The sequence below is a fragment of the Scyliorhinus canicula genome, chromosome 25, assembly GCF_902713615.1.
Source record: "Scyliorhinus canicula chromosome 25, sScyCan1.1, whole genome shotgun sequence".
NCBI classification, from domain to species: Eukaryota; Metazoa; Chordata; class Chondrichthyes; order Carcharhiniformes; family Scyliorhinidae; genus Scyliorhinus; species Scyliorhinus canicula.
This window is the reverse complement of record NC_052170.1, coordinates 2,641,316-2,653,794: the sequence shown is the minus strand read 5'-3', so window position 1 is coordinate 2,653,794 and position 12,479 is coordinate 2,641,316. Positions and strand designations below refer to the sequence as shown.

At 46.4% G+C, this 12,479-nt stretch overlaps 1 protein-coding gene across 10 annotated transcripts in view; it reads right to left on the bottom strand.

The window, feature by feature from the left end:
- Positions 1-12,479, bottom strand: part of LOC119957073 (myosin-13-like) — a 35,566-nt gene that overhangs the window by 17,626 nt on the left and 5,461 nt on the right. For 3 of the 10 annotated variants that reach the window (XM_038784717.1, XM_038784715.1, XM_038784721.1), the window contains exons 2-3: positions 580-610; positions 349-467 (exon numbers count right to left, since the gene is read on the bottom strand). In XM_038784717.1, the coding sequence (XP_038640645.1) occupies positions 349-396 (48 nt within the window). In that variant the 5' untranslated portion in view covers positions 397-467; positions 580-610. Of the gene's footprint in view, positions 1-348; positions 468-579; positions 614-740; positions 822-5,348; positions 5,426-12,479 lie in introns of those variants that run through there. The other 7 variants (XM_038784711.1, XM_038784710.1, XM_038784713.1 and 4 more) reach the window with 4 other exon arrangements.

The window sequence follows — 12,479 nt, the reverse complement described above, 5'->3', positions numbered from 1 at the left end:
GGCTGTGTTACAGGAGGGTAACTGGGCTGTGTTACAGGAGGGTAACTGGGCTGTGTTACAGGAGGGTAACTGGACTGTGTTACAGGAGGGTAACTGGGCTGTGTTACAGGAGGGTAACGGGGCTGTGTTACAGGAGGGTAACGGGACTGTGTTACAGGAGGGTAACGGGGCTGTGTTACAGGAGGGTAACTGGGCTGTGTTACAGGAGGGTAACGGGGCTGTGTTACAGGAGGGTAACTGGACTGTGTTACAGGAGGGTAACGGGGCTGTGTTACAGGAGGGTAACCATACAGGCAAAAGGAATAACTTGTAAACTGAGAAAAAAACAATTTTTTGCCTGAGCCGTACTCTTGTTTGGACTTCAATGTGGAACTTGATGACCTCAAGCTCATCCATTAGGTGTTTGTTGTCAGCTGGAGATGCCGAGTGTGTGTCAGTGAAGCTCCGAACTTTATTAAATGTATTCTCTGGAAAACAAGAGGAGTTTACTCAGAGACACGGTCAAACCCTGATTCTCTTGTTAATCTGTAAAACGCTCGTGCTAATGGACAGAATCATCAATACATATATCTGTCTCACCTTTCTGATGACAGCCACCAAACTTCAACGTCTGCTGCAATGGAAAAAAATAATATCAGTGATTCAAAAATAACTTCTGTGGAAGTTGCTGACTGGCTCCAACTTGACTCTGTACTCCACACAGGAATTAACCACTTGCTCCACCAGTCAGCAACACTTACTCCATCGCTTTACATTCATAGCTTTTGAAACTCTTGCTTCCAAAATAACTTATTCAGTTTAAACGACTTCATGAATTTTGGAACCATGGTTCGTATCTTTTTAATGATTTCTGAAGTCTCCGGCCACCTCGCAGTGTTGGCCGAAGCCAGACCAGGAGGATCCGAGGGTTACGCTCCTGTTAACCACAGCCCAGCGGTTCTCCTGTTACCTGAAACAGTAATGAGTAACCAACAGAGGCAATCATCGTGGGTCACACTCAGCCACAGGCACTTCACCTGTCTGCCACCTCCTCTGTTGGGCGACAGTTAGAAGGCAGCTCAATTCTGGAGCTATTATCGGGAGGCCCCGCAGGCTGAGCTGGGGCTAGCTTAGCAACAACCTGGATTTATGTGTCAGCTCAGGCAGCATCTGTGGAGAGAAAGAGAGTTAATCTGGTAAAAGGACCTTTCATTAAAACTGGTGAAAGGCCACCTTGACCGGAAAGGTTCAGAAACCGGAGTTTTTCCAGCATTCCCTGTTTTTATTTCAGATTCGCAGGATCCACAGTATTTAGCTTTTAGATAGAGATAGAGAAATACAGCACAGAACAGGCCCTTCGGCCCACGATGTTGCGCCGAACTTTTGTCCTAGGTTAATCATAGAATTTTGGACAATTTTTCATGGCCAATCCACCCAACCTGCACATCTTTGGACTGTGGGAGGAAACCGGAGTACCCAGAGGAAACCCACGCACACACGGGGAGGATGTGCAGACTCCACACAGACAGTGACCCCCGCTGCTGGCCTTGTTCTGCATTACAAGCCAGCTGTTTAGCCCACTGTGCTAAACCAGCTCCTGATGGAGGGAGCGAGGGATTGGAGGAGAGGTTTAGGGAGGCAAGACCAGACTCAGGGCCTGGACCGCTGGTGGGATTGAGGATGCCCAAGAGATTGAAGGAGCGCAGTGATCTCGGAGGGAGCTGGAGGAGGTTACAGCTCCATCATCTGGTTGGAAGAATTCCATACAGGAATACCATACCACAATCTTTTGAAAGGTTTGTTTGGCACAACTGTAAAATATCAGAGATTGTCCCTTCCCCAGTACTGCCTCGACCCGTCATCGCTCTAGGATTCCATTTGCACAGATCTTGCCCGTTGAATCTTATTGCAGGTGAGCTCACAACTCTATTCACAATGGGACCCAACTCGAGATCGCCTGGCTGGCTACCTTCGTATCCTCTTGGTCGCTGCCCCCAGTTAACAAAGTAGCAAATTGTTTGTTTGGGTTGGGGGTGTCTTGGAAGATGTGGTATTATGGAATATAAATAATGAGCTCTGGGTGATTACTGTACCAGAAACTGGAGCTCTTACCATGATGGGAATGTCAAGGTTATGTGTGAGTATAGCTGTGATTACCCAAGGACATTATACTCACAACAAGGTGCTCCAAGTTTTACAGAATTTTACAGAATTTACAGTGCAGAAGGAGGCCGTTCGGCCCATCGAGTCTGCACCGGCTCTTGGAAAGAGCACCCTACCCAAGGTCAACACCTCCACCCTATCCCCATAACCCAGTAACCCCACCCAACACTAAGCGCAATTTTGGACACTAAGGGCAATTTATCATGGCCAATCCACCTAACCTGCACATCTTTGGACTGTGGGAGGAAACCGGAGCACCCGGAGGAAACCCATGCAGACTCTGGGAGAACGTGCAGACTCCGCACAGACAGTGACCCAAGCCGGAGTCGAACCTGGGACCCTGGAGCTGTGAAGCAATTGTGCTATCCACAATGCTATCATGCTGCCCTGAAGTTAAAGCATATAGCTGAGGGACATAGGGAAAGCTTTGGAATAACATCACAGGACTGGTCACTGGTTATACTTGATTCAGCTCTTCCAACTTGTTCTGTTGTGGCACTGGTAGGTACTGTTTGGATCTGGAATGCTCAGTTATAAGAATTGCTTCATGCGCTTCTCTCTACTCATGAATTCAGTAGTTGCCCTTTTGTTTTCCTATAGTTGGGCAGACTGATCCCATTGTTCCACTTAAAGACCTCAGCCCCCAGATCGCAGGGTCCAAGAACAATGGAAAAGAGGAAAAGGGAAGGAAGATTGTCAATTAGGCTGTTGCTATAGTACTGCGTACACCCCTAGTTATCACATTACAAGAAGGATATGATTCTATGGATTCTGTGTTCACACGAGTGAGGGTACGGAGGAGATTGACCAGCATGTTGCCAGGACTGGATAATTTTGGCGACGAGGAAAGATTGGATTGGCCGGATTGAGTTCAACAACTTTAGACTGTGGCCTTTCTCCTCCATTTAAACAACGCCCCCCCCCCCCCCCCCCCCCCCCCCAGCCCAGCCCCGGCCATCTGTCACTTGTTGTTAGGTTTGCTATATCTTTGTTACAATCTCGCCCGCTCTCATCAATCACTGTTCCAGCTGTTTCATCCTCTCTTATACAATATAATATCCTACAAATGTTCACTCTTAGTTCTGAGGAAGAGACAAACAGATTGGAAACGTTGGCTCGGTTTTCTCCCCGTAGTTGCTGCCAGTCACGCTGCGCTTCCATCGTGCTCGATTTTGGTTCAGATTGCAGCATCTGCAGTATTTTGCTTTGATTTTGGATAGGGGTTGTTCTGACTGGAACATCAGTGGCTGAGTACAGATTTAATTGAGGTGTGTAAAGTTATGGGAGGCCGAAGAGAGTAGTTAGGAACGATCTATACTTATGGCACGGTGGTTAGCACTGCTGCCTCGTGGGGCCGAGGTCCCAGGTTCGAATCCCGGCCCTGGGTCACTGCCCGTGTGGAGTTTGCACATTCTCCCCCGTGTCTGCGTGGGTCTCACCCCCACAACCCAAAGATGTGCAGGGTAGGTGAATTGGCCACATTATATTGCCCCTTAATTGGAAAAAAATAATTGGGTACTCCAAATTTATCTTTAAAAAAGGAATGATCTGTTCTTCTGAGCAGAGAGGCCAATAACCAGGAAGAATAGATTTGAAGGCATTGGTAGAACGATTAGAGGGGAGTTGAGGAAAAAATGTTTGCACCCAGAGGGTGACGGGGGTTTGACGATGCAAAAGGAGATAATTCGACCCATTGAGTCTGTTCTGACCCTCCGATAGAGTACGCTCCCTGGGCCCACTCCCAAGCCCTTTCCCCATAGTCCTACCTAACCTTTTGGACACCAAGGGGCAATTTAGCACGGCCACTCCACCCAACCTGCACATCTTTGGGCTGTGGGGGGAAAGTGGGGCACCCGGAGGAAACCACGCGGACACGGGGAGAACATGCGGAGTTTGCACAGTCACCCAAGGTTGGAATTGAACCCGGGCCCCTGCGCTGAGAGGCAGCTGTACTAGCCAGGGTGCCGACATGTTGAAAAGGTACCTGAGGTAATTTACAGATTAGAAGAGGGAATCGGTAGGAGAGTTATTTTCAGCCGGCACTGAGGCATTGGGTTTACTATCCTCATCCTGTGATTTGATTCTGCAATACATCTTACGTTTAGGTAGTGCAAGCGATTAACTAAAATAAAAACTGGAGTGCATTCTGGTGGGATTAGCGTGGTCGTTCCAGCACTAGCCCGCTATCTAACGCACTGTTATTTTTCTGAGCCCCAGCGGGAAGCGACCCACGGAAATACACTTAGCGGCATTCCCTGCACTGAGGGGCTCTGCTCTGTCAGTGCAGGAAGAGATCGCGGTACCATTTTCATCTCTCAAACCCCCCCTCAACGTGGGCCCCCACCCGCATACAGGCAGGCACCCCCCCCCCCCTGGCCTGATCCGGTGCGGGAAAGACATGCCAGCTTGGTCACCCTGCCAGTGCTCTGTTCCAGCCTGTATCCTTATGTAAGATGCTTCACAGGAACATTGCAAAACAGAGTATTAAAAAACTAAGACCATAAGGAGGAATTAGGGTCAGATGCCAAAAACCCGGTCAGAGAGTTTTAAGGATTGTCTTTATGGAGGACAGTGAGGTGGAGCGGTTATAGCGAGCCTGGGGCCTAAAGAACTGAACACATGGCCAATGGTGATGGAGTAATTAGAATTGGGAATACAAGAGGCCTGAATGAGAGCAGAGGATTGTGGGGCTGGGAGGGATTCCAGAGACCGGGAGGGAGCAAGGCCAGGGAGGGATCCGAAAACAAGGATGAGAATTTCAAAATCAAGGCGGTGTTGGACTGGAATCCTGTGTCGACCAGCAAGCACGTGGCTGATAGGGGAATGGTACTTGGTAAGAGTTGAACCGTGAGCAGTAGGGATTTGAATGGCCTCTAAGTTCACGGCGGGTAGAATGGGGGGAGACCAGCCATGAGGAGTTCAGTCTACAGGAGGCCTGGATGAGGGTTTCAGCAGCAGGTGAAACGAGGCAGGGTGAAGTCGTTACTGAGGTGGAAATAGGCGTTCTTAGCGATGGTACAAATATGAGGTCGGAGGTTCACCCTCAGGGTCAAATATGACATCAAGGATGCGAAGAGACTATGACTAGAATCCGTACTCGTTGTCCATTACAGTCCTCGTGACGCTCACAGCTTAGCACTTCTAACCTTGCACGTTGTTGCCTCAAATTGAGGCAAGTGCTCCCAGATTGAGAAGCGCTGACTTACCATAGTATCCCCATCATTATCTGTCACTATCCGAGACATGAGCGAAATATCAGTATTCATCTCTCAAATTTAGCAAAACTGCAAAAGCAAAGCACAAAAATCCGTCACTGCATTTCAGCGATATTTTCACTATAAATCGTTTCTCTCGTTACTACAATCGCACTGATTTTGTGAAGAATTTCTTCTCAGTGAGAGTCACTGGCAGGGTCAGTATTTTATTGCTCATCTCCAGTTGTTCTGGAGGTGGAGGTGGAGAGCTGCCTCTTGAGCTGCTGCAGTCTGTGTGGTGGAGGTGTTCACACGGTTAGGGGGGGGGGAGTGACCCAGCGGTGACACAGCTGAGAAGGGTCCCAGAACCTCGCAAAGCTTCCCAGATCCTCTCAGCAAATGCACTGCCCAGTAATTACTTTCCATTTCTTTAAAATACAATTAACTCTCACTTACCTTGTTCCTGGTCACATCTAATAAATATATTGAGAACGTTGCACGATTTAGTATGAAAAAGTTCGAACAAACTTTCAGTGCTCTGTGCCGTCTTATCGGAGGTTGTAAAATGAAGAGATTTTTTAAAAATTGACTACAGGTGTAAATTCCGCATCCGATTGTAAAGCGGCCTCTGACACATGCTGCCATCATGTGTGATTGAAATCACTGAAGGTGTATTTTCTAATCTAGAGGAAGGATAAACAGCAGAGAGGCGAGGAGCCAAGTCGAATACCTTCCAAGATGGCTGTTGAGAATTTGTATTGGTGAGGAAGATGTCTATGGTATAGAAATCCTTCAGCTTTCCCAGCAATGCAGGGAACTGGTTTATCGTGTGTTGGAGCTGGAAAAGGTGGTTTTCCTAGATGGTCACATGGTCCACGAGGACACGGTTCAGCAGCAATCCATACTAACCAGGAATCGCATCTTCATCCCTGATCTGGCCCAGTTCGTTTTTTTTAAATTAGCATAGCCAATTATTTCTTTTCAATTAAGGGGCAGTTTAGCGTGGCCAATCCACCTAACCTGCACATCTTTGGGTTGTGGGGGTGAAACCCACGCAGACACGGGAGAATGTGCAAACTCCACACAGACAGTGACCCAGGGCCGGGATTCGAACCTGGGACCTCGGCGCCGTGAGGCAGCAGTGCTAACCACTGTGCCACCGTGCTGGCCCTGGGCCCAGTTAGTTTGATCTCAAGTCATAGCCCACAGTGCACCCATCATAATTACTCACAATATGGGGGTGTCTTCTACTGATTGATAAATTATTTCTCAAAAAGATTACAAGATGGCGGCATGATGATGCAGTGGTTAGCCTCAACGGCGCCAAGGACCCGGATTCAATCAGCTCACTGGGCTAAATCGCTGGCTTTTAAAGCAGACCAGCAGGCCAGCAGCACGGTTCGATTCCCGTACCAGCCCTCCCCGGACAGGCGCCGGAATGTGGCGACTAGGGGCTTTTCACAGTAACTTCATTGAAGCCTACTCGTGACAATAAGCGATTTTCATTTTCATTTCATTTCAATCCCGGCCCCCGGTCACTTTTCATTGCGGAATTTGCACATTCTCCCCGTGTCTGTGTGGGTCTCACCCCACAACCCAAGATGTGCAGGGTAGGTGGATTGGCCAGGCTAAATTGCCCTTAAATTGAAAAAAAAAAGAATTGGGTACTCTAAATTTATTTTAAAAAACACAAGATAATTACAGGAGAGAATGTCCTTTCAGCTCATTTTTTTGTCAATCTGGAAGGAACCGCACACTGGCGACCCCAATCCTGATTGTTCGTTGTTTCTTCATGAATTCAGGTTTTCACCTCCACTGTTTGATCTGGAAATTCACGTCCTTCCGGGGAGACAGAAACTTTCAAAGTTTGTTTTCTGTTAATCTAAATCTTCCTTCACAATGTAGTTTGAAGTTATATTCCAAATCTCTCTTTTCTCATATTATTTACATACTTGAATGGAGCATCACTCAGTCATTATTCAAGGCTGCTGCAGTCTTTCTCAATACCACTGCCTCGTGTCTCTTCTCTCAATACCCCCAGTGCTCCAATGTTTCACCATAAATTAGTGAAAGGACTGGACACTCTATTCAAGGTCGTACAAAACTCTGTACAATTCGAGAAAGGTGCGCTCTGGCTTTACATTTTGGTTCAGCATCCTAGTTGCCTTGGTCAGACAATATGAATTTACGAGACTCGTGTGTACTTTGCTGAAAAGAGAGGCATTGCTGAAGTGTTTCATCTTCCACTTGTCAGGACAGACACAGAGTGCCAAATTTCGAACAATCACAACTATTTATACTGCAGAGGAAGAGGGTTCTGATTGGTAAGTTGACTCTCATTGGCTGAGATACAGCCTTGGACAAAGCAACAGAGAACTACAGGCTCACCAAGCTCCTGGGTAATTAAAAAAAAGCTACACAGTTTAAACATATTCCTTTTGTTAGCAAAGTCAATGAAAATATGTCAATTCTAGCAAGCGCAAAGGAGCCACAATACGAGCTCGTATAACTGTGCGAATCCCAAAGAGTATATAGCCGGGAAGATATGTTAGTAATGGAGAGTAGTGGGAGAACCCAAGAGGGGACTTTTCAACGAGCACATTGAGGAAATGGAGCACGTCAACTGCTCCATATCAAAAGTGAATCTGGATGTGGGCTGGAGCATCGGAAAGTCTGAAAGGACGTTTAAAAGTTGTGAATGTATTACCTACATATCAGAAATGTGTACGGGATAGGAGGTTGGGGCTCATTCCACCAAAAACACATCTCGGAAACAAATGAAAATATTAGTGAAGGCGGATCTAGAGGGGATCCCATGGCTACACCATCTGTTGGGGCAAATATGGTGTCATTAAAACTGAACGCGACTAAATGAGTTACTAAGTTCCTAAATTCAATGAATACAGATTCAGCCATGTTGCCGTGTCCAATATTGCTGTGATATAACAAAGCCACAGTAATGTTGATGGCTTCCTTCAGTGGCTCATTCATAAATAAACGTGCAATGTCAAATAAGCTCGAAGACGAGCGTTGTATCGATAGGTAGGTCGAATTAGTGTTTGCATTAGACCTCAAAGGGGAAAGCAACTCATGGTCATACTGGGACCAAGGCAACTTTACTTTACACTCCCGCACATAGAAAACTTAAAAGAACTGGCTGTAATAATTCACTCAACCATTTAGCCAGTTTATGCTGCACAGAACCGGAATATTGATAAAATAGAGAGTAATGGAATATCACTAGCTAAGGTAGACTGGGGAGAAAGACGTTATGGTGGAACAGTGGAGAACCCTCCAAGCGATTTTTCACGGTGCTCAGCAAAGTTTATACCAACAAAAAGGAAGACGGTAGAAAGAGGGAAAATCGACTTGGATATATTCTACATATCTAAGGAAATAAGGGAGAGTATCAAATTGAAGGAAAAAGCATACAAGTGGCAAAGATTAGTGGGAGACTAGAGGACTTAGAAAACTTTAGGGGGCAACAGAAAGCTACTAAAAAAGCTATAAAGAAGAGTAAGATAGATTATGAGAGTAAACTTGCTCAGAATATAAAAACAGATAGTAAAAGTTTCTACAAATATATAAACCAAAAAACAGTGGCTAAGGTAATATTGGTCCTTTAGAGAATGAGAAGGGAGTTTTAATAATGGGAGATGAGGAAATGGCTGAGGAACTGAACAGGTTATTGGGTTAGTCTTCACAGTGGAAGACACAAGTAACATGCCAGTGACTGATAGAAATGAGGCTATGACAGGTGAGCACCTTGAGAGGATTGTTTATCACTAAGGAGGTAGTGATGGGCAAACTATGGGGCTAAAGGTGGACAAGTCTCCTGGCCCTGATGGAATGCATCCCAGAGTGCTAAAGAGATGGCTAGGGAATTGCAAATGCACTAGTGATAATTTACCAAAATTTGCTAGACTCTGGGGTGGTCCCGGTGGATTGGAAATTAGCAAACGTGACACCACTGTTTAAAAAAGAGGTAGGCAGATGAGCGGGTAATTATAGGCCAGTGAGCTTAACTTCGGTAGTAGGGGAGATGCTGGAATCTATCATCAAGGAAGAAATAGCGAGGCATCTGGATAGAATTGTCCCATTGGGCAGACGCAGCATGGGTTCATAAAGGGCAGGTCGTGCCTAACTAATTTAGTGGAATTTTTTGAGGACATTACCATGCAGTAGATAACGGGGAGCCGATGGATGTGGTATATCTGGATTTCCAGAAAGTCTTTGACAAGGTGCCACACAAAAGGTTGCTGCATAAGAAAAGATGCATGGCATTAACGTGGAAAGTAGTGGCATGGATAGAGGATTGGTTAATTAATAGAAAGCAAAGAGTTGGGAATAAATGGGTGTTTCTCTGGTTGGCAATCATAGCTAGTGGTGTCCCTCAGGGATCGTTGTTGGGGCCACAATTGTTCACAATTTACATAGATGATTTGGAGTTGGGGACCAAGGGCAATGTGTCCAAGTTTGCAGATGACACTAAGATAAGTGGTAAAGCGAATAGTGCAGAGGATACTGAAGTCTGCAGAGGGATTTAGATAGGTTAAGGAATGGGCTAGGGTCTGGCAGATGGAATACAATGTTGACAAATGTGAGGTTATCCATTTTGGTAGGAATAATAGCAAACGGGATTATTATTTAAATGATAAAATATTAAAGCATGCTGCTGTGCAGAGAGACCTGGATGTGCTCGTGCATGAGTCGCAAAAATGTTGGTTTACAGGTGCAACAGGTGATTAAGAAGGCAAATGGATTTTGTTGTTCATTGGGGTTGGGGGGGGGTGGGGGATGTGATACATGCGTCGATACGGTCCTGGGGGGTGGTTACAATTATTATGGGTTATTTTGTTGCATTTCATTGTTTGTCGTTATTTTTTATATTTTCTGTAAAAAATTCCAATAAAAATTATTTTTAAAAAAAAAGAAGGCAAATGGAATTTTGTCCTTCATTGCTAGAGGGGTGGAGTTTAAGACTAGGGAGGTTATGCTGGCAATTGTATAAGTTGTTAGTGAGGCCACACCTGGAGTATTGTGTTCAGTTTTGGTCTCCTTACTTGAGAAAGGACGTACTGGCGCTGGAGGGTGTGCAGAGGAGATTCACTAGGTTAATTCCAGAGCTGAATGGGTTGGATTATGAGGAGAGGTTGAATAGACTGGGACTGTACTCGTTGGAATTTAGAAGGATGAGGGGGGATCTTATAGAAACATATAAAATTATGAAGGGAATAGATAGGATAGATGCGGGCAGGTGTTTCCACTGGCGGGTGAAAGCAGAACTAGGGGACATAGCCTCAAAATAAGGGGAAGTAGATTTAGGACCGAGTTTAGGAGGAACTTCTTCATCAAAGGGTTGTGAATCTATGGAATTCCTTGCCCAGTGAAGCAGTTGAGGCTCCTTCATTAAATGTTTTTAAGGTAAAGATAGATAGTTTTTTGAAGAATAAAGGGATTAAGGGTTATGGTGTTCGGCCGGAAAGTGAGCTGAGTCCACAAAAGATCAGCCATGATCTCATTGAATGGCGGAGCAGGCTCGAGGGGCCAGATGGCCTACTCCTGCCTCCTAGTTCTTATGTTCTTATCTTCGAGAGCCCATATGTGTGAAAGTGAAAGTAATCAGAACCCCCAAGGAATTGAACCCACGCTGCTGGCCTCGCTCTGCTTCACGAACCTCCTGTCCAACTGAGCTAACTGACCTCCATGGATATATGAACCATGAGGATGAATCCTAGTGTGTGCATCGCAAAGCAGCTCATTTCTCTTAACCATGTTAAGAAAAGTTTTGGTAGCTTGCTTTCGAGCAAGACTGTGCTGCCATACATGGTGGCAGCTCCAATAGGTTGCAGATTTGCTTGTGTTATTAAGAATGGTGCATAATTTGTCACGGATTTGTCTCTTCAAACTCGCCCTTCATTATTTTAGTCCCAGTCATGGAGTATATTTTAGCTACTTTCCTCTTCCTGTGTAATACATAATCTTCATCTGTGTTAAGTGTTATCTGATATGGTTCTGCTTATTTGCACGTTTTGTTCAATTGTCCTTCACAATTAACTGAAGCTCTAGTTATTCATAGAATTTACAGTGCAGAAGGAGGCCATTCGGCCCATCGACTCTGCACCGGCCCTTGGAAAGAGCACCCCCCACCCGAGCTCACACCTCCAACCCAGTCACCCCACCTAAACCTTTTTTGGGACACTAAGGGGCAATTTAGCATGGCCAGTCCATCTAACCTGCAACACCTTTGGACTGTGGGAGGAAACCAGAGCACCCGGAGGAAACCCACGCAGACACGGGGAGAATGTGCAGACTCCGCACAGACAGTGACCCAGCGGGGAATCGAACCTGGGACCCTGGAGCTGTGAAGCAACTGTGCTAACCACTATGCACGTAGGCTGCTATTGTTTTGATACAATATATAAACTTCACAAATTTGCAATGTGTTCATAGAAAAGTGAAAGACTTGTGCTTCAAATCGAAATCCCCAGAACATGCTACATGGCACTCATTCCTCTACCATCTGGACAATAACATCTTTAATAGATACCTGCTCTTTTCCATGCCTGGAAACAGGCACAAAGCTCTAAGCTCCCCCTCCTCTTGAACTATGGCCCGCAATGACCCTGAGTCCTGGGCAGCATCCGACCCAGCCCTTGCTCTGCTCAACTCCGGGGGAGGAACTTTCCAGTCCCTGCCACCCCCCCCCCCCCCCCCCCCGCCCTACTCCCCAGTGGGTTTGATGGTGGGCAGGGCGGGGCAGGGGAAGCACTGCAGTGGGAGTTGAAAAGTCTGTTTTCCTGCCAGACAGTATGGTTTCAGACGAAGCCCTGACAGGAATTGTAACCCCCCCCCCCCCCCCCCCCCATCCAATCGTACACAGCGCCAGCAGGATTTCATGCCAGTCAGAACGCATCTGGAACAAGACGTGTACAATGTCGACCCTATCCTGAAGGCGGCCCGGACAGCCTGTGGAGATCGAGATGTAGGAACCTGGTGACCACACACCCTGCACAACATCACACACGGCAGTGGGTGGGCGCAGTTTCAACCACCTGCACCTTCTCAGCATAGTGATATCTCCAGAGCTCAGATCTTCCAGAAACATCTCCCAGAGCTCAGATCTTCCAGAAACATCTCCCA